Source organism: Phyllostomus discolor, chromosome 3 (assembly GCF_004126475.2).
Source record: "Phyllostomus discolor isolate MPI-MPIP mPhyDis1 chromosome 3, mPhyDis1.pri.v3, whole genome shotgun sequence".
NCBI classification, from domain to species: Eukaryota; Metazoa; Chordata; class Mammalia; order Chiroptera; family Phyllostomidae; genus Phyllostomus; species Phyllostomus discolor.
Window position 1 is genome coordinate 185102179 of NC_040905.2, and position 23831 is coordinate 185126009.

The 23831-nt window shown below is 49.3% G+C and overlaps 1 protein-coding gene across 3 annotated transcripts in view; it reads right to left on the reverse strand.

Annotated features, from left to right (window-relative positions):
• Positions 1-19824, reverse strand: part of FBXO10 (F-box protein 10) — a 36207-nt gene extending 16383 nt beyond the window's left edge. Inside the window, exons 1-5 of one of the 3 annotated variants that reach the window (XM_028529243.2) lie at positions 19717-19824; positions 7255-7365; positions 6496-7086; positions 2701-3534; positions 1005-1154 (exon numbers count right to left, since the gene is read on the reverse strand). In XM_028529243.2, the coding sequence (XP_028385044.1) occupies positions 1005-1154; positions 2701-3534; positions 6496-7080 (1569 nt within the window). In that variant the 5' untranslated portion in view covers positions 7081-7086; positions 7255-7365; positions 19717-19824. The remainder of the gene's footprint in view (positions 1-1004; positions 1155-2700; positions 3535-6495; positions 7087-7254; positions 7366-19716) is intronic. The other 2 variants (XM_036021936.1, XM_036021937.1) reach the window with 2 other exon arrangements.
• Between the last annotated feature and the right edge of the window lie 4007 nt (positions 19825-23831).

Genomic DNA, 23831 nt, shown 5'->3' on the forward strand with positions numbered 1-23831 from the left:
ACACCCACTCACAAAGCCAGGACTGATATGCAGCACCCCGCTCCCCGCTCCACCTGCTAACTGGCCTGCCTCCTCTGAGCCTGGAAAGGCAAACTCTTCGCTCTGGCAACAGTGGTAATAATTTCCTAAGCCACGGCCATGCGTCAAACATCAGCTGCATGGCAAAAACACAGCGAGAGGGAGAGGGTGAAAGGGGATCTTGGGTAAGCATGTCTTTTTAAGTATAGGTAGGACTTCCCTTTCTCTGCATTTTCAAGGGCAGTCAGATGTCATGGGTTAAGAATCAACCCTGAGCTGACTGCCCAGAATCAAATCCCCGCTCCGTCCCTAGTTGTGTGATTTGGGCAAAATCCTTACTTGGTCTCTGTGTGTCTCATCTATAAAATGGGGATAATAATTCTACCCCACAGCATCGTGTAGGGATTAAACCATAATTAAATATATATGCCCACAGTTCTTAGAACAACCTGGCATATAATAAGCAGCACACACAAGTGTGGATATTATTTTTCCAGGTCCATAAAAAGTCCATCCCATTTCCCAGTTTCTTGGGAATCTGTCTCTCGGGGAAGGCCAGGGTGGAAGAGGGGCTGGCCTCTCACGTCCCAGGTCTCACGTGCTAGCATTTTAAGCGGCTTTCACACTGGTGTGAAATCCAGCTCACACTAGCCACAGATAATAATCCTCAGAACTAAATATCCTTTTTCTAGTAATGAACTAATAGGTGTTTTATTTCTGACCCATGTGTCTTTTAGGGCAGACATCGTTATCTTTAGTTCTCACCAAGGTCAAAGCCGACCAGAACATACCAGGGCCCTGTGAAACTCCCCTGCCGCTGGTCCTCTTCCCCACTGATGGGGAGGCTGCAGGAAAAGAGGTAGGAACCTCTTGCAAACAGAAAGCAATATAAACCGAAGAGGGCAACACTGATTTAAATATCCTCGGAAAGGGTTTCTGAGAAGCAAGGGCCTTCCTGACAAGGGCGTGAAGACGGCGAGAAGTACCAGGATGAGCGGGTTGGACTTCTTCCGGATGTCCACGCCAGCCTCCGCGTTGTGGTAAATGTTGTTGCCCGCGATCAGGCCTCCGCCCTCCAAGCGCAGAAAGATGCCTGACGCCCTGCAGCGGTGGATGTCGTTCCTGAGCATGACAATCTGGGTGGAGAAGAGAGAGACATTTGTTTTCTTGTCATCAAGGAGCAGCCGAATCTTTTCCTCAGGGTCTGGTCTGTGCTGCCCAACCCCTAGGCGAGAGGAGTGCTCAGGGTCGGCACGGCTACCCTCCAGGAGCAGAGCCACCTCCATGCCCCCGCTGGCTTCGCCTTCCTCCCTAACCTCATACCAAGTCCTTAGTGAAACCTAGAACCAGTGTGAGGACAGAAACTGGGAGTAGCTTGCTAGTCACCGCTCCAGGGACTGACTACGAGCTGACGGAGAAAGACTGGAGACAGGAGATGGGTGGGGACAGCCGCGCCCGCGGTGGAGGCTTGTGGGCAACTACAGCAGCTGCTGTGGGAAAAACATGCAGCTCCTTCTGGGTTTGTCTCTAACTTTCCCATAGAACAAGCCTGTCACTCTCCAGGAAGGGAACAGGAAAAAACACCAAACCAACCACAAACCCTTTATCCCTGTGGGTGGTGAGAGGAAACCTGGAGCCTATATTATTAGAGCCCCCTAGTGCTGGGGGGGAGGCAGGACCAATGAGACGGGCTTACTCCTGAGCTTCTTGACCCAAGGAGACTGGACAGCTAATGATGAACCGGGAGGCGGGAGAAACCACGCCCCCAGGCCAGCCTTTGCAGAGCCGCCCACAACAGCAGTGTACTGCTGAGGGCCAAGTGTGTGGACAGAGATCCTCTCCTCGGAGCAGGAGCAAAGGAAAGACCTGAGGAGGAGGAAAGCCCACTGGCAGGCCAGCCCAAGGTCACACTTGAGGAAGAGGAGGCCCGTGGCACACTGAAGGTTATCACAGCCATGACAAAATCCGACACCAGCCCCATTCCTGACGAGATCAATCCGAACCTTGGCCCTGGATGGCCCCGATTCACCTCAATTGTATCTCTACTGTCCTATATGAGATACTTGACTTTCAACTAAAAATTACAAGATACACAAAGAAGCGCAAAAAAAAAAATCAGCCAGTGATACTTTTCTTCTTGGAGCCCCAACAACTGAGATCCCTCTGCCGCCTGTGGCCCTCCTGGGGAGGTCCTGGAGGGCAGACAGGGCGGCTCCCCTTGGGCTGCTGGATGGAGGAGGCCTTGCTCCTGGGCACAGGGGCCAGCTGGGTAAGATGCGCACTCTCACCCCCGCTCCCTGCTTGTACTCACACCACTTAGCACACGATTGTACCCGTGAGACATCACGGATTTTTTTTTTCTTTTAGTCAAAAACCTTGAACATCAGTGTTTCAGGTTCCCTGCTCAAAGTCACCTGGGCCATAGTTCAAGAGGGTAACGACGAGGGCCGTATAATGGTGTAAAATGGGGAAAATAGTTTCTGCCCTCCCCAAATCAGATGATGGACATAAGACAAGTGTATATTATAAGGTTATGAAAAAAGGTGATTTTAAAAAAGGCAAAATAGCCCCATCAGCGCTTTCTTGCATGCAGCCACAGGAGGCTTTTTATTGATCAAAAATCACGCTCCCAGCGACTCGGTGCCGCCTCACGGTTCTGTGGAGTGAGCCTCGTGACAGCACCTTGCTGTTGTGTATGCACCGCACCGCGTAAGTCAGGTTCCGGAAGACGTTCCCTTCCATCTTGGCTCGGCCGTAGGAGCAGACGAAGACGCCTCCCTTCCCGTCCCGGAAGAGGCACTTGCGGATGAGGCAGCCCTGCACGGAGCTGGCCAGTGCCATGGCCTCCTTGTCCTTCTGCAGCTCCTGCTGCAGCGAGTTCAGCACTAGGCAGCTGGGCAGCTGAATGGATGCTCCTGGCAGAGGGGGGCCCAGAAAGGAGCCCCCCAGCACAGGCCGTGGGCCCTGCACTTGGTAGGACAGTCTGTAGGTGAGCTGGTCCTCGTCCTCCTCCTCACCACTGGGGCTCAGACCTCCATCGCTGCTGTCTGGGGTCTGGGCCACCCTCTCCCCATCGCTGCCCACCTCTGGCTCCTGTGAGCCAGCCTTGGAGCCTGGCTTCGGGGAGCTAGAGGCTGGGCTGGTGGGGCTCTGGCTGCCCTCAATGACAATGTCACATGTCCTTGGGCTCCAGGCCTGGTCCCTGCTCTCCAGGTCCAGGGACATTAAAGAGTCAGCACTCTCTGTGGGGAGCACGCTGGGAGAGGACTTAATGAGCCCTAGTAGGTACTTGTAGGCCCAGTTCTTGTCTGCAGATGGGTGGCCCTCAACGGTCACAGAGTTGTTCTCGCTGCCCACAAACTCGCAGTTTTCCAGGACACACAGGGGCACATTGTGCAGGAAGACGTGGGTGTTTTTGAAGGTGCAAAACTTCACTTGGCAGGTGCCTGGGCCATGGACCTGGATATGCCCATTTTCAAAGTTGCAGTTGTCAAACTGGACATGACCTGATGTGGTCTGGGGAAGGAAAAAGAGAAAGTGAAGCTAGCAGGGTCAGATCTGTGTCACTAGTCAGTACTCCAACTGCTCTTCCAGGAGGGTGGGGCATGGAGAGCATCTGTCCTGCTGACCGCGTGCCCTGCCCCACTGGGGCAAGTGTTGGCTGGCCCCAAGAGGAACCTGGGAGCTGCTGTGCATTGAAGGGAAGATCATTTGGAGTTGACAGGCCTTCCTTCATTGCACTCCTGAAGAAATGGGGACAAGAGTGGGAATGGATAACGGCAGAAAAGTTCACATTCTGTAGCAGGGCCCTTCCCCAAAACCTCAGACCTCAAGTAAATTCTCCTGACACTCAAGAAGTACCTAGTGAGAATAAAACTCTGGGGGGAGAGAAGGGGGAAGGGGAAGAAGCTGAAGGATCAGGGGAGATACTGGGTCCCACGGAATCAAGACATGTTAGCGTGGGAGGTGTACCAGGAGAGAGTCTCTCCAGGGATGATGGGAAACGGCTGGGGGAGCTCCGAATTTTTACAAACCTAGGAAGCAGCTGGGACGTGAGCCCAACTTTATCAAGACCTGTAAGGGTGAGGGAGTCCAGCCCCACACCTGGGTTCTGTGAAGACTGTGTCGAATCATGTGGCCTTTCTCTAGGTCTCACCTTTTTAAGCACTTCCATTTGCACCTGCTCTCGCCCTGTGGGTGTGCGCAGCACACACACCACAGGGCACCAGTTGGTGTCCGAACTCAGGGCCCAGCCAGGCAGGAGCCTGAGGGCTGACAGAGGACAGGGCAGGCCGGGAGGGGCTGAGCTTGCCTGGGTTCGGGCAGGCAGCGGGGAGGCCCAGCCGCAGGTGCTGGGAAAGAGTCCAGTCTGTGTGGCAACTGGTGCACGCCAGACCCGGCAGGAGACAGCAGGCTGGAGAGCAGGACGAGCCCGCTGCCATGGGGAGCAACGTTGAGCAGAGGTCAAGGGCATAGGCTCTGAGTCTGACTGCTTCGGATGGCTCCCAGCTCTGCTTCTTTCAAGGGTGTTACCTTGGACAAATGACGTCACCTCTCTAAGCCTCAGTTTCTTTGTCTGCAACATGGGGCTCACTAGTTAACAAAGCACAAGGCACAGAGCCAGGCACAAAATTAGCTCGTATCATCTGGGGTTGGGTATGCAAAGACCAAAGAGCTCTCTAGGGTGGGGCGGGAAGTGCTAAAACGCCACAGCACAACCCACCTGGGCCCCTTAGCTTTCTGGGCCTGCCTGAGAAGCCCAGCTGCTCTAATTTCTGCAAAAGAACAGTTTCTGGATTGTGCACCCAATTCCATCAGATGGCTATGACCCATGAAATGAAGGAGTGTTTCCTGACCTCACAGAGGAATCCAAGCACATCCACCCCTTGAACAATTCTTATATTCTCTAGCAGTTGCCTCCCTTGAGAGCTTGTCCTGGATTTAATTCCCTACTTCACCTCTCAGTTCTTCCCTATGCCTAACCTAACATTTTTCTTGCTGTAATTTTTCTGTTTTGCCTTCCTTGGTCCTCTCTGCAGATACACACCAGCTCAGTGGAGATGCAGAGCCGCTGCTAAGGTTCTCATCAGAAGTCACTGAAAACTGCTGTGAATTCACCCTGGCCTTTGCATTTTTTAGGGGAGGTCATCCTAGCCCCTAGCTCCATTTTCAGTAAAAATAGACAGTGGTGGACTGAGCACTAACACACGCCAAGCACCAAGCCAGACGGTGGGCTGGGCTACAAAGAAGCCTAAGGCCAGGCCCCCTCCCTCCCTTGAGGATCCACAGCTACTTCTGAGGGGAAATAGAGGCTGAAATGAACATATTACTCTAAGAGTCAGTGTATGAAATGTCTGCAGACCAGCACGGGAGGAACTCATCAGTCCTTCCGAAACCTTCTAGGACGAAAAAGAGGGGAATTCAGCACAATATAATTTCGAAAGTGCCTAGAATCAGAAGGCCTGGAGTTGAGGTCTAACCTCACTAATTATCCACTTGAGAAACTGACTTAGCAGCTCTGAGCTTCAGTGCCCCTCGTCTGCAAACAGGGACCCCACATCTGCCCTGGGGACCACACGAGGCCACAGGCGGGAAGTGACCTGGATTATAAATACAACTCTGGACCCTTGCTCTCTCCCTTACTAAGTCTGAGACCTGGGCATGTCACTTAATCCTGTTGAGCCTCTGTTGGCTCATCTATAAAGCAGATGACACAACGCATCTTAATAATGGCTATGAAACATATGACCAGCGCCCAGTAAGTGCATCATAAATGAGCGTTGGTATAATCATTATGTACCTGAGAGACAATTTGGTTGCTACTGGTAGTAAAGTGGCAATATAATTTTCATTGACTAGGTACATAATCCAGGCATTGCAATTAGTTTTTAGGCAATGAAACAGCTGTAGACTGCTCTTCCAGGAGCTACCGACACCTCAGTACATGCTTTGCTTTGAACACAACATCTGCTCCGTGTTTCCAGAAGAAATGTGTTGGGCCTGATAATTCCTGACCCCTCTCTCCAGTCACCCTGCTAAAAATCTGATCTTCCCTGACGCTCCACAGGGTGGGGCTGCTGCACCTATGTCACTGCCTCCCCCCCTCAGGGACCGCTGCCATCAAGGGTTCACTGCTTTCTATCACCATGTGGCACGCTCTAGGAACCTGGATTTCCTTCCTAGTTGCTCCACCTGTGGCTCCAGTTGACCTAGTTTGGAAGGGAAGAAGTACAAAGCAATCTTGGCCTCAAGTTCAAGGCTCATGTTTTAATACAGCTTTACTAGGAATAAAGTAGAATGTTCATCTCTACTGATCCCTGTGCCGATTTCTCAACTAGTGTGGAGCTCAGAGGAGTGTGTTAGAGCAATAATATTAAACCCTCAATTCCACCAAAAAAGAGGGTTACGAGCCCACGGGGAAGAGGCCACAGCCGGGGTCGGGGCTGGAGCGGCCACCCATCTGATGCGGGCACCCACCTTAAACATGAAGGGTGAGAACCAGGCCGGCATGAAGACGAGGTTGCACAGGCGAGTGGTTGAGCAGTGCTGGTCCATGCTGGCCAGCAGGACCACTTCACCCAGCTTCCCGTGGCCTACGATCTCCACAGGCACCTTCAGGACGATTTCACCTTGCTCTTCGTACACGCCAGGGAACAGCACGATCCGGTCATACAGGCTGGCCATGGCCAAGGCACTGCCCAGGCTGTCAAACTCATGGCCCGGCCCGACACTCAGGGTGCGGCGTTCCCTCCTCCGGCGAAACAGGGAGAAGCAGACAGAGGACTCCAAGTCCAGGGCATTCTTGGTCCATGTCTTGGAGGCAAGGTAATGCTGCTTGAAGGCCTCCCTCCAAGACTCAGGCTCCACGTCAGGCTGGTTGGGCCAGTTGGGGTGGCGGCACTCGGTGCAGCCCAGACACAGCTGCCGCCAGCGCGTGCTATCCAGGCTGAGGATCAGTTCGTACCAGGCCCTGCACACCAGGCTGCAGCGGCCCAGGTCAGGAAGGTGCAGGTAAGCTAAGATCATGCGCCAGAGCTCCAGGGGGAGCCCGCCAGCCTCCATGGTCCCCTGGGAGACGAACACAGAACAAAAGAGGCTTTCACTGACCCTGCTTATGTTGCCCTTCTAAGAATACCCCCTGCTTTCTCCTGACCCTGGGGGTGAGCAAGTGAACAAGGCCCAGCCAACCATAGGACTCCATCCCCTCCATTGGAATGCCTCTCTGGGGCTCTCTACCTGGAATCGGCAGGGAAGACTCCCTTTTCCCTTCGGTCAGCCACTGTATGGGGACGACCCTGGAACTGCTGGCAGCCACATTCCTCACCTTGCAGAGACGGCCTTGCAGAGCTACGCAGAAAAGAGGAGAGATGAAGGATAGAAATTGAAAAAGGGAAGGAAAAAACATGAGCACATGTGTACGTGTCCTGGTGGGATTCCAGATTCCTGCAGATGCCCTGGAATCTTCGGTTCCCCCTTCACTTCTGTGAGGTCCCTCACTGGCCTTCTAATAAAGGCCCTTTGTACTTAAGCTGGTTTGATCTGGGTTTCTGTGACTGCGAACTAAGAGGTTGGACTAATAACTAATACTGAGGGGACCCGCCTTTGGCTGTTACAGCCCCAGAGCTCTGGATACCCTGGACTCCCAGGGAAGGGACCTCTATTTCTTCACACCAGTAGGAATGGGAACTGAGGCAGTGAGTGCCAGTTTGTCTGTCTCTCCTTGTAGCCAGATCAGATAATTACCACAGTTTCCCCAGTGAGGCGGCCTCAGGGAAGACTGCTGCTGGGTCAGAGGCGGTGGGTCTTGGTCGTGGCTCTGCCACTGGTCATGCACTGATGGTGCCCTAGTGTCCCAAACATCCACAGGGCTGGCTGCCCAACCACTGGCCCCCCTGCATTTTTCTGGAAAGCATCTTCCCTCCCCCCAGCAATTCACACCCACGGTTACAGAGGAAGGGCCCCCACAGCTGTGTGCGTGCAACAACGCTACCCCAGCCCCTTGGCTGCAACTGACTGGACTGTGGATGGCTCCCCCGAGGCCCCTGAGACCTCCAGGGGAATATGGGTTGTGACTCTAGAACCAGGTTGACTTCGTTGCTGAATAGAGGGCAATGAATCACTTCCTTCCTGAATGGAGGAGAATGAATTGCTTTTTTCCTAACTGCACACTCAGGAATAGTTTGCTGACAAACGTTTTCTTGATGGAGGTTGCACAGGAAGCTGCTTTAAAACGAGAAGAATGAACCCGACACGTGAAAGGGCAGAGAAAGGGTGGAAGCAGGGGCATCCCAGCCTCTTTGCAGCACCTCAGGTCCTGGCTCGGGGCTCCTCTCAAAGCTCAGCTTTCTTGCTGCCTTTTGAGTTCCATCTGCTATTTCTGGAGTCTCATAATAAATTCTCCTTTTTGCTTAAGCTGGCTCCGTTGAGTTTCTGTTACATACACTTACTCAAAGCCCTCTCCTTCATGGGTGTCAGTGCCTCCACCTGAAAGCGAGGGGACTGTGTCAGAGCAGCTTCCTCGTGTGAAACCCTGTAACGTCTGTAGACAACTAGAAACGAAAACTTACAGGAACAGCGCAGACTCCACAACTGACTTGAATCAAGTCATTAACTTGTTCAGGGCCCTGGTTTTCCTCTCAACTTTATGAAAATGATGATCATACTCGTCAGCTCTCCAAGCCCCAAGAAGGCTGGAAGCACAAAAGTATGATTACGTCCGGAAGACGTTCTGAGCATCCTCAGAATTAGTATGGGAGCCTGAGTAAATGGGCTTTTCTCTAACAATCGCCCAGTGAAGCTTTACAAAGTCCTCAGGGGCACCGGGGGAAAGTGCGGCTCTGGACCGGTTACAACACAGAGAAAACAGGCTCCCGACCGCTGTCACTGCCCCAGATGCATGCCATGTCCGCGTGGTGGTTTCCGTGACAGTGATGTCTCCTGTTCCTCACCGACTTCTTTAGCTCGGTCTGCTCAGGCTTTCTAAGAGAAAAATGGTTTCCTAGCCCTTCTCCAACCATTCTGTAGCTCAGTGATCATGTGCATTCCCTTGGCCTCCACGCCACTGAATGCGTGACTACAAAACCTAAATCTCCAGCCCCGAAGGTCTCTTTTAGGCTCCGCCCATGAACGCCCAATGGCCTGTTGGGAATTTTGACCCAGATATTCCACAGATGCTAAAAACATAGCACTGTTCCCAAAACCGAACCTCAGCTTCCACTTCAGGCCACAACAGAGTAACCGGAACTGGATTCATATTCATCCTTCTGCCATAAACAACTACAAAGCTGGACGAAATATATGAGGGCAACTGAATCTATGCTTTCAGGCGCTGAAGGGCCAGCTGCACACACCTGTGACCTTGGAAAGAAGGGAAACGGGGTGAGCACATGACTGGCTCAGCTTGCATCCTGGGGCACCTTCTTACTGCGGTGAGGGAGATGGAGCCTGAGCAGAGTGGGAGTCTCACTGTGCAGGCAGCTCAGAGGCCTGCACTGCTGCCTGAGCGCTGGGAGCTGGGAGGCAGGGTGCCAGAAGGGAGCGAGCAGTGCAGAGTGGGTAGGCAGTTTCCTGGCTAAAAGCAGGGCTGCACTTACATGGGGAAGGCCTTCATCAGGCCTAGCAGAGAGCGTGTGCTGTGGGGTACACGGCGACCCTGGCAACCACACGGAGCTGGGAGACCATGGAATTCCAGCCCAGAACATGGGCTGCTCATGCTGAGACTCAGAAAGGATATGCCACGGGGACAAATTCAAATTGGGAGAAGAAAAGCAAGCCTGATGGGATCAAAGGGTTCCACCAGTATCCAACTGCCTGCTGGAATAAAAACTTAATACTCTTTTTTAAAAAAAGACAATATAATTTAAACTCCTTCGACATGTCAGCCACAAGACTGTGTGGTGTTGGCATAAGAAAAATAGAGTCCAGACCCTCTCTGAGCTCAGTTGAGGATTTCCTTTTATTTAAATGCCACACTCCCTGTTGTTCCATTTGGCTTTATTTACTGTGTCTTCACACTAATCCATGGGGATCCGTGCAGCAACAGGGATTTCTATAACCAAGTAACACTTAAAAAAAAAAAGATATTCAAGCCTTGTCCTTGCTTTTGGCAACCGGGGCCTAGGAGCTGTGGAAGTAGGAGTAACGAGCGTCCCCGGGGCCGGCGCCCTGGAGCAGGAGGCCCGCAAAGGCCTGGACAGGCCAGGATGGGAACTAGCTCGGGAAGGGACAGAGCGGGTCGTGTCCAGAGAAAGGCCTTAAACTGCCCCTTTAGTTATGTGTTCCCAAGAGTGTGAGAATTCAGGCTTCCTGTGGGGCACCTCCTAACAGCCCACTGGAGGCATCCACATGCACCCAGGCTGCAGTGGGTGAGGCAGAGGCCACCCTCTTGGGAGGTGAGTCTCATCAGATTCGGTGCACCACAAGCAGGCTCCACTGCGTCCCAGCCCAGCGACTCCAGGCAAACCCTCCCACCTCCCTGAGCCAATGTCCTCGCCTGCCCGTGCGCCAAGGAGGGCTGTCTGGCTGCACCTCATGAGGATTGTGAGAATTTCCAAAGAAAAGAATCATGTATTCAACAAATATTCATTAATTGTCCACTGTTACGCTAGGCACTGTTCCAAGTACTGACCAGCAGTAAACGTGACAGAGTCCCTACCTTCAGAGACAGAGAGTAAGCCTTAAACAGACCCAAATGCTCTGAGGGGAAGTAAAGCAGGCTGAGGTCTGTGTGCCCATGCAGCCGTGCACACACGCATGTGGGCTATTTTAGATAGGGTTGTTAAGGAAGGTCGCTAAGGAAGTGACATTTAAAGAGACCTGAATGACATCTAAAGCCATGGGATGGAAGGAGATCACTGGAGACAGCGGAGACTGAAGACAGACAAGTCTGCTGGTGAAGTCCTCGCCAGCTCACATCCAAAGGGCGCGGACTGAAGAGGACTCACTAAGGAGAAACCCGGAGTGAACACCCTTACAACATGGTGTGGAGTCTAACCAACGTAAGGCCCTGGGAGGAGAGCTCGGCTTTGTTCTGTCATCGAGACTCCCAACGCTTCCGACCAGGTGGGTTCTGTGGGCCATTTAGTTTGCTGGGCGTGATGGGTAGGCAAGTCAGAAGTAAAATGTCTAGTGACATCCATCTGGCTCACTTACGCTTTCGTTGGAGGGGATTTGTGGGGTGAGTGGAGGGAGCACAAGGAAGCACCGTGTTACACCGCAGGGATGACCCATGTGAAAAGGGAGACAGCACATGCAGGTGCGGAGTGGCCAGGTGATGCTGTGCCCGAACACCTACCTGTGAGGAAACTCACTATGACGATTAGACATGTTCTCTGCCCTCTAGGAGCTTATTGTTACACACACACACACACACACACACACACACACACAAAATGTAAGCTCCTTAATGGCAGCAACTCTGTATCACTGCTTTGGATTATGCCTACAACTATGCCTGGCCCATAGCAGGTGCTCGGTAAACATTTACTGAATGAATCATCATCGTCATCGTTATCTGGGGTATTAGTAGAGCTGAGACTATTCAGACCATTAGCTTTAGAATCCCTGCAGTCACACAGATCCCCAAGGAATAAGAAAAGAAGTAAATAAAACCCAAGCACGCAGTCAACACTTGCTGTGTGCAAGGCCGCGGCAGGCACTGTTAGGTAATGAGGAGGAATCAGAGAGAGACTCCACCCTCAAGTTTGATGGGAGACAAAGATACCTTTATCAACACCCGCCCAAAGAGTAAAAACACAAACAATCCCCCCCCCATCCAAAACCACAGTATAAGGGAATAAGTACTTAGTATACCATGAAAGAGGGAAAGCCCTTGTTTAAAGAATAAAGCTGTGACCTCCCACCCCCAGTTAGGGAAAGGAGCCAATAATAACAGAAGGCAACAAAGACAGCAGCAGCTACCATTTGCTAAGCAAGGCTATTTGAAGCGCACAAACTGTTGAGCACTTTTCCTGCCTTATTTTGCTTTCTCTCTCAGCATCTCTCCAAAGCCTTACAACTCAGAATGAGGTTTCCAGGACCCACGAGCTGGTTAGAAATGCCGACTCTTGGGCACCACCCTCACCTACTGGATCAGAACCGGCATTTCAACGAGATGAGCAGGGGACTCGTGTGTGCTGCATGTTCGAGAAGCACCGATTTAAAGTATCACTGTCTTCATGTTACAGACGAAGGAACTAAGCCTGAGGGAACTTACGTGACAATGACTTACCCCAATCACTCTGTTGGAGAGCAGCAGAGCCCTTTCTGGAAGTCAGGCCTGACCCTAGAATCTTGGTTTGTAACCACTGGCTGGGGGTTTTGGCCAAGCTTCATGGAAGAGCCAGCGCCTGAGTCGGACTCTGAGGTACGGGTGAGGATGGGGCCAGAGAACAGAGGAGAGGGAATGGAAGCAGAGGGAAGTGCCAGCAAAAGCCCGGGGTAGGAAACGCCCAGCCGGGTTTCAGACAACGGAAGAGGCTCAGTCTGGCTGCAGCCCCGGAGTCTGAAGGCATCAGGGAGAAAGAACGGCGGGATCAGTTCACAGAGTTTTCATTGGTCTGGGGGGCAGTGGGGAGCAGCACAAAAGGCCCTGCCCCGTGCTGAAATGACTCAGACAACACAGACCCAACAGGCTCCCAGTCTGGGCTCCACCACCCCCTCACCGGGCCGTCAGGAGGATGGGGGACTTGACCAGTCTGCTTTCATGTCTGTGTAATGAAGAAAATGCACTAACTTCCCGCCGAGGGGAGGCCATGTCGGTGTCAAAGTGCAGGGAGCTTTGCTTTTAATATAAAAATCAGTAAGGGGTACAAAGTATCTAGGACAACTCAGCACTCTACTTAGTACTGATGAAAAGACAAAGAGATGTTCTATTCTCCCCACATTACAAGGCACACGAAGCTCCAGCAGAAATAACTACAAACTGTATTAATTAAGCAACTGTAATGGGTGAATGATTTTAGATCTTTCTTCAAATCAAAGTCAGCCTCCCTAAAGTTATGTGGATTTTCATATAAAAGTATGCAGAGTAAAAATATTGTGGTGCACAGGAGAGCCCGGCACACACCCGCACCTGCACACACGCGCACACGCACTGAGGGAAGGAGACGAAACCTAAAGCTTTGAAGATGACGAAAATCTCAGCTGGGCTTTTCAGCATTTCTTCAAAACTCAGCTCTCCTCAGCCTGAGAAATCATCAGCTGTTTCTTATTTCCAGTTTTGAAGTTTGCTGACACGGACCAGAATGCTGTGTTCTGATGGACACACGGAGCTCTCTGAGCATGGGTGGGAGCCACGGGGCCCCCACCTCTCCCCTCCAGTGCCCACTCACTGCGGTCCACCTAGCAGAGCGCACGGGGGTGGGAATCCTGAGACTTGGGTTTTCGTCCTGATTTCACACTAATAGGCTAGGTGAGCTTGAGGAGGCAGGGGAAGGTGTGGTGAGGCCTTACTAAGTACCAGGTCCTTTGTGTATGTCATCTCAGTGAGCACGTACGACAACCCGAGAGGCAGCAGTCTTGTCTCCAGTTCTAGGACTAAACAATTACTCCCGTTTCTTAGTCAGTCAGTAAGCAACACAGCTGAGGTTCCTAACCCGGACTGAGTTCACAGCCCCCGCACAGGTCCCTCATGGGCCTAGGAATTAGCTGTTCTTGAGTCTGCTGTCCATCTCTGGTTGGTAAGTTTTAACTTCTACGGGGTAGGGACACAGCAAGATTTCACGGTAGAGAACGTGACTGACTGTCTGGGGCTTTCCTGGCACAAACAGGAGTTGTGGATGTCCAGGTTTCTCCTTAAAAGGGCTGGGGGACTAGCAAGCCCCTGGCTGACGTGTGGAATGCCCTCCACGTGCTCAAGAGCCCTACACTCGCTCTCTCACACCTCTGCTGCCATGAACCACCACGTCCTCAGCCAGCAAAGCCAAGGTGCCCAGTGGCCAGTGGGCAAAGGAACCGTTGGACCAGACTCTTCCTCCCCTTTCAGCGGGCTCATGAACACGTGATGTCCTCCTTTATTTTCCTAGCACAGGTTTTACTGACTTAATTCCAACTGCCACCTCTCCAACCAACCCTCTTCTTTCTTTGCATCACTCTTCCGGTCATCATTACGCAGTGTGGTGGGGGACTGCCGTTGCTATAGCTTTTGTCTGCCCAGCACACCTTCCCTCTTCTGGCTCCTTAGAGGAAGCCCACTCCCACTCCATTTTGTCCTGGTGGGGCTGTCACTCAGAGAGCCTCGAGCCTCCAGCACACAGGGTAGATACTTGACCCAAAATAGATCATCAGACATCCCATCCCCTGGGGCCAGGACAGGGACAGCTCAGAAGAGCTCATTTGACGAAAGAAGCCAACTTAAGAAAAGCAAGGCTGAGCAACTGGGACAGACAGAGACATACACACACACACAGAGCCCTAAAATAGCTGTTGAACCCCTGGATCCAGCTATGCAGTTTCATAAGCCAAGACAGTTTCTTCTTCAAGTTAAGAGGGTCTAAGGATCATTTGCAACCAAAATTATGCACATTCTTAACAAATGTACATAGTTTTCTCAAGTCAGTTCTTTGCTCTCTTTGTCCTCCATCACATTTGTTCCATCTGTGGGTCCTTAAATGACCCTAATCGAAGCTGACGCGGAGCATGACAACCAGCCCACCACCAGGCGGGAAGGGGATGAACAGAGTTCAGGCGGCCTACGCGGTCCCTGTACTGCCCAAAAGAAGTGTGGGGACGGACACCACCTCTAACCTTAATTTGTCAACTTTGGTTAAATTATAATTTCAGGGGTAACCATTAAAAAAGAGAAAGTGCACACATCCAAACTAGTAGAGGAAACGAAAAACTGAAGGATTAAAAATAACCCAAAAGAGCCCGGACTGGTATGGCTTAGTCGGTTGGGCATCATTCCACAAAGTGAAAAGCCACCGTTTTGGTTCCTGTCAGGGCACATGCCTGGGCTGCAGGTTCAGTCCCCGGTCAAAGTGAGAACAAGAAGCAATTGACTGATGTTTCTCTCTCACAATGATGTTTCTTTCCCTCTCTTTCTCCCTCCAACCCCCTTCTCTCTAAAAAATAAATAAATAAAATCTTTTAAAAATCCCAAAAGAAGGAAAGAGTTAAAATGAAATGAAGAACTGGCAGGGCAAATATGTCAAAAGCATAAAATATGAAGACATTTAAATCTAAATACATCAGTAGTTATATTAACTACTAAATATTCAGTAGTAGTTAACGACTAAATATTCATTAAAAGATAAAGACAGGCTATTTAAAAAAAGCCTACAATAGCCCTGACTGGTGTGGCTCAGTGGATTGAGCCTGGCCTGCAAACAGAAGGGTTGCCAGTTGGATTCCCAGTCAGGGCACATGCCAGATTGTGGGCCAGGTCCCCAATAGGGGGCACTGGAGAGGCAACCACACACTGATATTTCCCTCTCTTTCTCCTGCCCTTCCCCTCTCTAAAAATAAACAAAATCTTAAAAAAAGAACTCCAACAAATCAATAAGTAGATAAAAGCTTGTAGTTCACAAAAAGAGACCATGCAATTAACCAATAAAAAAGTCCTCAACATCAGCAAATAAGGAACAAAATTAAAACCACAAGAGATATACACTGAGAATAGTTAAAAAATTTTAAACTGACAATACCAAACATTTGCCAGGATGTGAAGCAATTGGAACCCTCCTATACAGCTAGCCAGAGAGTAAACTGGTACAATCACTTAGAAAAATGGTATTACACGGCAAAGCAATTCCACTTTCACACAACCTAAAGAAACTTGTTCACATACACAGTCGAAAACATGTATGATGTTCTTGGTAGTTGGAAACTATAAGCAACACAGGTGTCCACCAGCTACAGGGCGAATAGATATATTGTGACATAGTCATATCACGAAACACTGTTAGCAATAAACATAAGGGCAGTCATCACACGCGTGCAACCTACAAACAAGATGAGCAAAAGCAGCAAACATAAAATGCGCACAATATGATTCTACATGTATAAAGTTTAAAAACTAGTGAAAATAAACTATTGTTTAGGAATATGACGACAGGTGACAAAGCTACAAAGAAAAGCAAAGAGGTGATTATCACAAAAGTCAAAACAGTTGTTTCTTCTGGAGAGGAGATTATGATTTGGAAGGCGGTGCTACTAAGCCCTTTAAGTACCAGTGATGCTCCACTTCTTGACATGGGTGGTGGTTATATGTGTATTTCCCTTAGAATTGTTACCCTATACATTTTGTGGGTTTTTTCCTGCAGGTGTTCTTGTTGTATCTCATACTTTCTAAAGTTTAAAACAAAGACAATGAAATAAACATAATGATTATTGTATGATTCTTAGAAAAGTGGAGGGAACTGAAAATCTTTCACTTTTAAATTAAAACCTTGTCCCCCAAATATCTAAGAGGGGATCTGCCAAGTAAAATTTCAATAAAGCCTACTTACTTCCCTTAGGATGATAGGTGGAGATGGAGTCTCCTGGGAACAGATCTATGCTTTGCCAAGAGTTGTCAGAGGACCCCTCCTACACATGAAAAGTGAGGTGAGTAGGCACCCAGAGTCCTGGGGGAGCTATCTTGTTGAAGCTGCCATTCCTGAAAATCCTTCATAGGAAGAATCCAAGAGAAGAAAACCAACTTGCCAAAAAATGTCTTGGATTAGGATTAGGAACGAAAGGGATTGAGCCTCCAAACCCTGATGAAAAGTTGGAAAATGGCGTGACCCTGAGCAAGACTGCTAGCGGGAAAGGGCCTACATATCTCCAAAGAGAACTCACCAGGAGACTGGAGAACCAGCCCGGGGACAGGCTCAAGATGTAGCCCAGAGTGCAGTGCTTCAGGGAGAATGGCTAAGCCCATGAGCATAAACTCAAAAAGCTCTAACCTTGGGATCCAAGCCTGGGGCCAAGCTGGCAGGAACCTGGCCCAACAAGGGCACTGAGCAGCAGTGACCACACATCCTTGCACCCTGCAGGACAGATCTTCAAGAGTGATACCACATAGCTGGTTCAGAGATAACACTGCGGGTTGGCTGCTGGGACTCTGCAGTTCTTCCTCCTCTGAGAATGGAAGAAAGACTGCCTTCTTTGGACTGTTTCAGCCCCCATGGGGGCTTGGAAGTGGAAGACACTGAAATTACTAAAGGGCTTTGGAGATTACTTGGAAAAATAAAGAAATGTGACTGCTTAAGAACACAGCTGGTGAAATGAGACACACAGGTTAAACATCTAAAATGAAATTTAAAAAATCTAAATCATATGTCTGCCAGTTTATCTACCTTTATGTACACAGCACCAGGCGTATGAGTAGAAAGCTAAAAGTGTTATCGCATAACACTAAGATAACAGAAAGGGTAATGAGGGAAATTAGCAGGCATTTCAAACAAAGCCTGTGACAGGTGGCTTAAGAGAAGGTTCATGCATTAAAACCAGTGGAAGAACAAAATACTTCTTGTGGTACCATCTACTATTACTGTGCGACTGAGACAAGTAAAAGGAACTTGCTTGTTTTACATCTTCTCTGAAAAGCATCTCAGTATACGATGTCTTCTTTATGGCCCAGGACACTGTCCCTCTGCCCTCTGAGCACTCCGGCTGCCTCTCAGCCCACACCTACCAGAGCCCCACTGACCTGCCCCTTGCACTTCCCCCAAGACTCTGAGGTCCCTAAGCCAGGGTTTGTGTGTGTATAACTCTTTATTTCTACTTATTCCCACTCCTCTTGGCTCTGTCACACATGCATGCTTATTAAAGGAAAGAAGGAAGGAGGGAGGGAGGCAGGGAGGGCTAGTCTGACTGCTCTGTAACTCTGAAAAAAAAAAACCCCAGAGGGCCACCACCAGAAAACAGAAACCCACAGAGAAATCGGGACTGCTTGACGAGGTTATTACTTAACAGCTGGTTGTGCTATCATAAAAATACAATTCATCTGATAACCATGGAAACCAAACTGAAGGCAGTATGGGTAAGGGTGGCTTTTTTCAGAAATCTAAAAACAATTAGAGGCTTGAAACCAGAAAGACAAAGAAATCCAACTGCTCCAAGCCAGAAGGAAATCCTTTCCTAAAAACCCTGACAAAGCAGCACTTTCTCCAGTGTCTGAAATCTTACCAGGCTTCAACAAGGGCTCTAGGACTACTGTGATTGATCACGAAACAATTTAAGTCTCTGTGTGTTTCTGTCCCTTGGGACCAGCTGCTATGAGGCCAGCTTGCTGGGAGCTGAAACTTACTGTTATTATAAAATGTACTGAGAACCAGCATAGGAATGGAGATATATATATATATATATATATATATATATATATATAAAACATATCTATTTCTTCTCCAGCTCCTAGTAAGTGTACAAGCACACAGTAGGTGCTCCAAAAATACTTGTTGGATAAATGAACAATTCGGTCAGACCGGAGAGAAAGTACAGTGTCTGGTAAACAGTGTATGTTCTTTCCATCACACAGTGCCAACATTCTGTCAGTTCTTGAGAAAATCAAAGTCCCAGTCTCTTTCTGGGTCCAGCCTCCCCATGTGCAAAAGGAGAGAGTTGCATTAGATGGTTTCCCAGGCATCTTCCAGCTCTGACAGCCAATCCCTGTCCTGTGCTTTTTTTGGTGGTAGCACAGGCCTGGCTTTTTTTTTTTTTTCCTTTCTTTCTTTCTTTCTTTCTTTCTTTCTCAGAGGGAATCTGATACCCATCTGCTCAAGTACATTTATGTTCCCATCCTGCCTGACTCACTGGATAGGAACAACAGGTTCACGGGCCAATTGTAAATGAGAACCAAAGGGGTCCAGAAAGAGGGGAAAGAGTCCCATGAGGACGCTTTCTTAGGAAACCAAAACAGTACTCTTTCAAGCACTAAATATATAGCAACTGAAGTGTGATTATTCTAAACATCCCTTATGTGAAGCTTACTAATTTAATAATTATATTAATAGCACTATTTTTGAGCACTTATGTGCTTGACACTGTGCTAAACCCTTTAGACTTAATCCTCACAGCAACGTAATGAGCTAGCTAGTATTATTACCTGCTTTTAACAAACGAAGATTCTATATAGTTCAAGGTCACACAGCTAGTAAGTGGCAAAACTAGAACTTGAACCCAGAGAGTTCTGGCTCTCCAAATGGCTTTTCATTCTTCACTGTAGTCCTGTGAGGGAGGCTGAACAGGGGTCATCATCACCTTTACTTTAAAGATGGAGAAACCAAGTCTCAAAGAGGCTTGCGATTTGCATAACACAGAAGACACTGAATAAGGTGCCTGGCTCAGACACTCGTTCTTGGTGAGGGCTCTTCCCATCCCAAAACTCTGCTTCTTCGACTTCACTTACAACTCGCAAGATCTCAGGGCTAAAGGTAACCGCGGAGGTCCACCCCCGCCCCCGGGCGCACAGCTCTTCTTCCGAGCGGCTGAGCGTGCAGATGCTTGCAGGGTGCAGAAGTAAAGGGCAGCGAGCGGCCTGCGGACACCCCTGCCTGGTGCCGCCAGGGCCAGATGCTCAGCCTCTGCGGGGTCCCAGCGGTACCTTCTGGGCCGGTGGCCTCCAGAAGCGCCCCAGTTTCCCAGAAGTAGCCCACCCCCCCAACCCCGTCGCCCGAGCCCCTCCCCCGGTCGGCCCCCTGCTCCAGGTCTGGGGCATCACCGGGATGCAAATGGCATAAGTTCGCCCGCAGCCTCCACTGGCCGACCACCTCTTACCTGGCCGGAGCTCCCTGGGGCGCAGTCCCAGCCGAGGGCACGGGAGCCGCAGAGGAGCCTCGCGGAGTGGGGCGGGAGGACGCGCTGCGAGCCCCGCCTGGGGGCGGACAGTTGCTGGGCTGGTGCGGGGCGGGCACCGTCACGTGACCCGCGAGGCTGGGGATGCTGGGAGCTGCGGACCAGCGGCAGGGGTCGGTTCCCAGACCACCGCGGAGCGGGTGGGAAAGGAACCGAACCTGGAGGAGTCTCTGCGGGGAGGGACTGAGAGGGCCGAGGGAGACGCGAGGGGAGACGCGCCGGGCTCCAGGTCCTGCGAAGTCAAGCTTGTGGGAGGACGATTAAGGCTTGTACTGCGTGGCCCCAGAAGGGGCAGAAATAGAATCGGTGGGCGGAAACTGCAGGGAGGCATGCTGGGGTCAATATAAAGAAGATTCTTCCAAGCACCACTGTTGTGTGTGGCTGGGCTGTTTCGGATGGTGGTAAGATGCGCTCCTAGGGGCTGGGTTCATTCATTCGACCGACCCACTAGATCCAGCGCTCAGCACAGTGCCTGCCACACAGTAAACGGTAGTTGTTGCTGCTGGTGGTGTTGTTATGAGCACAAAAGGGAACAAAGCTGATATAGTCCCTGTCCTCTTGAAGTTAATTTTCAGGTGGAGAAGGTGGTCATTAATCAGGTGTCATTTAAGTGTGTATTTTAAATTATGGTAAATGCACTGAAGGAGCTCTGGTTTAAAATTAGGGGGAAGAGAAGGTGGTCAGGGACCTCTCAGAGAAAGGTAAGGAGTTAACCAGGTGGAAGAGAGGAGGGAAAGCAAGGGTGAACCCTCGGGTGGGGCAGGGCAGGGCAGAGCAAAGAACACTGCTCTCTGGGTAAATGGAAGATGTCCTGTTTGGTAGAAGCTTGTTAGGTTAAGGAGAGAACAGCCCAGTGAAGCTAGGGAGGTTAGTTAGGAGCTAGATCATGCAGCACTTAGTAGGCCGTGATGGGGATTCCAAATTGTATGTGAAAGGAAGCCATTGAATGCATGGAGAATGTACATGCTTTGATACCTTTTTTTTTTAATGCCATGCCTGCTACTATGTGGAGCATAGACCAAGCAGAGTGGAAGCAGGGGAACTGGTTAAGACTTGGGCTGGAGTAATGGTAGTGAAGATGGAGAGAAATGGATTAGAGACACATTTCTGAGGTAGAGTCAAACTTGGCTTGATAAGGGAAGTTAGGGGGGGTTTCCAGACTATTAGCTCAACCTGACTAGGCCACAGAAGTGCCGGTTTATGGAAATGGTAACTATTGTAGGTGAACATAATTGGGGGGGAGGGAGATCAAGAACTCAACTCCGCACTTGCTCAATTTAAGATGCCTATGTCTCATCGAAATGAGGCAATTGAAAAGGCAAATTGGATACAGACATCTAGATTTTAGGAGAGAATGTCAGCTACAGAAATCTAACTTAAGGTTGCTGTGGAAAAGAAATTACCGCACGAGGCTGAGGTTTGGGGTGGCTGACCCCGGTGGTGCCTCTGACCTCCAGTCCCTGGTTCTCCAGACTGTATTCTATAACAATGCATTCCGTCTATTATTCTTCTGAGTGAGGCCCAAGTTACCATGCAGCTGCTCTCCTTTATGAATGGGGGAAAGCCACCCTAAACCTAAAGCCAACAGTTTATTTTAAGCAAAGACACAAAGCTATACACATAGTAGCCAGTTACAGTGGAAGGACCTCTCTGACTTAGGTTACGGTTTTACACTGCAATGGGTTTGATGGTTTATCTTTTTATTGGTGACTGGCAAAGCTATGGTGTTTAATCCTTTGAAAAGTACCCTGTTGTGTAACACTGGCATTCTAGATATGTCAATAATCAATCAAAAGCCTGAATTTCTGGATCTGTGCCAGCCAACATTATCATTTTGGCATTGCTATGAAACAGCTAAGCCTTTTAAAGGTGCGCAACTGCAGGTTTCTACAGGAGCACACTGTCCTTATTAGTAGAGCACCACTTGCTGAATGGAAAATTCAATTTTTACATACAAGTACTTGGATATAAGAATATCATTGGCGTTAAACTACAGCTGAGCCCTCTCTTCCTGCTGCCCTCATCTCTCCCGTGCATGCCTCTCCCCTACCATTGCTGTGGGGTTTTCTCCTCCATGAAACAAGGGACAACCTGCTCACCATTGCATCCCAGCACACAGCTGGTATTTGTTGGGAAACGAATGAGGAAACATACATAATTTTCCACCGCCATGTGAACTTTATTTGCTCAAAGTGATTTGTCCAGGGTCAACATAATAGACTTTTGTCATCCTTTTTGTCTGCCAGCATCTGAACTTCCCCATTTTATAAGTTTGTTGGGAATGAGAGCAAGCCCTTCACTATAGAAGCTGAAATCCAGATACTGTCTCTGCTTCTCCATGTGACACTACAAACGTCCCCTGGACTTTGAATAAGTAGCCAGAGACACAGTGAAACACCCATGGACTAATTCTTTGGTGACCAGGGCAAAGGCAGCAAGATGAAGTTCTTAGAGCAATGCCAGCTCCCATGGTGGCCCAGGCTTCTGTGCATGTGGCTCTAGTAATCAATGGTGGCATCGGGGCCTCAGCAGAGATGATGTCCTCACTGCAGCGGGTTGTGTGGAGTGGCCATGTGACAAAGGGTGACATTCCAGCTGTCTAGTATCCAAGCTGATTCTCTAGGCTTCCTGGTGATGCAAAACTACCCATAATTCTTTTAAGAAGTTAATTTTCTCCTTAAGTCTTCCTCAGCTAGATTTTGGCGTAAGTAAAAAAATCTGACTCATGTAGTCACGTAACAGCAGAGCTGAAGCTCGAACCCAGGACTGTGAACTACTGATCCCAGTGTCCCTTCTCCACATACAGAGCTCTACTCTCCGACCACCCACACTTGCACATTACACGTATCTCTAAATCACCCTTTGTTCACCAAATGTATACTTTTAACGTCAGTCGATTAATGAGTATTTCAAGTGACCCAGTGGGACATTGTTTCAAATGCAGCAGTATTGTTGTCTGTGTAGCCGTTTATGTAATGTTAACTTTATTTTTGCATTTGTCTTTTATAGACATAAGTGGAAAATGAAAATACTCGTGACTGAGAAAGAGGAAAATTATCAGACCTGCTTAAGGTAGATCTTGAGCATCAGTAGAATGCTTACTGGACTAAAGCCAGCTGCTTTCCAAACAACTTAAGGGCATTTCATAACCGCAAGCATTTTATCAGATATTATTTAAAACACAAAGTGATTCTGTAATGTTTTCACAGCTCAATTTAACAAGTGTGTTCAATTTCTGTAGGTGTGATTTCTATATAAATCTTTATGAACTTGTACGAAAATAGGGCAAAGGCACCAGATATGTGTCTGTGATATTGAGTGCGTGCAAACAGCAGGGAAGTAACTGTTCACGTCTCCCTGTGATGGACATACACAGAGTAAGGAAAAGCCTCGATGCTTTATTTCCAATTTATCATTGTAGCCTTAAAAAAAAAAAACTAGGTTAAGGTTGTTCTCGTGTAATGAAATCTGGAAATGCAGTATACGCCATAGCCAGCAGATGTCAGAATGGGATCCATCATTTAAGACTCAAGTTTGAAGATAGGGCAGCAGTTGCTGGAGGGACTGAAGGTTTTCTTCTGTGCTCAACTCACCCCAGGCACAATGGCCTTCTTTATTCCTTAAACACATCTGCTTTTACACTTTTTCAAAGGCTCCTCACTCTTTTATCAGGCAAATTCCTAGTCATTCAAATCCTACTCTAAAATTACTTCCACAGGGAGTCCTGCCCGCTCCCCCTTCAAGCCAGCAGGTCAGAGCCTCCCTGTGCCACGCTCTCGGTTGCCTGTATTTCACTCTCGTAGCAGTTTGTGTAATATAATGAAGAAATTACTGATGAAATTATATCATGTCTGACTCCCCTGCTGGACTGTAAGACTCTTTTTTCTAAGATAAAGTTTTTTTAAAATATTTTTTTAGATTCTATTTTTTTAATTTATTTTTGGAGAGGGAAGGGAGGAAGAGAGAGAGAGAGGAACATCAATGTGGGGTTGCTGGGGGTCATGGCCTGCAACCCAGGCATGTACCCTGACTGGGAA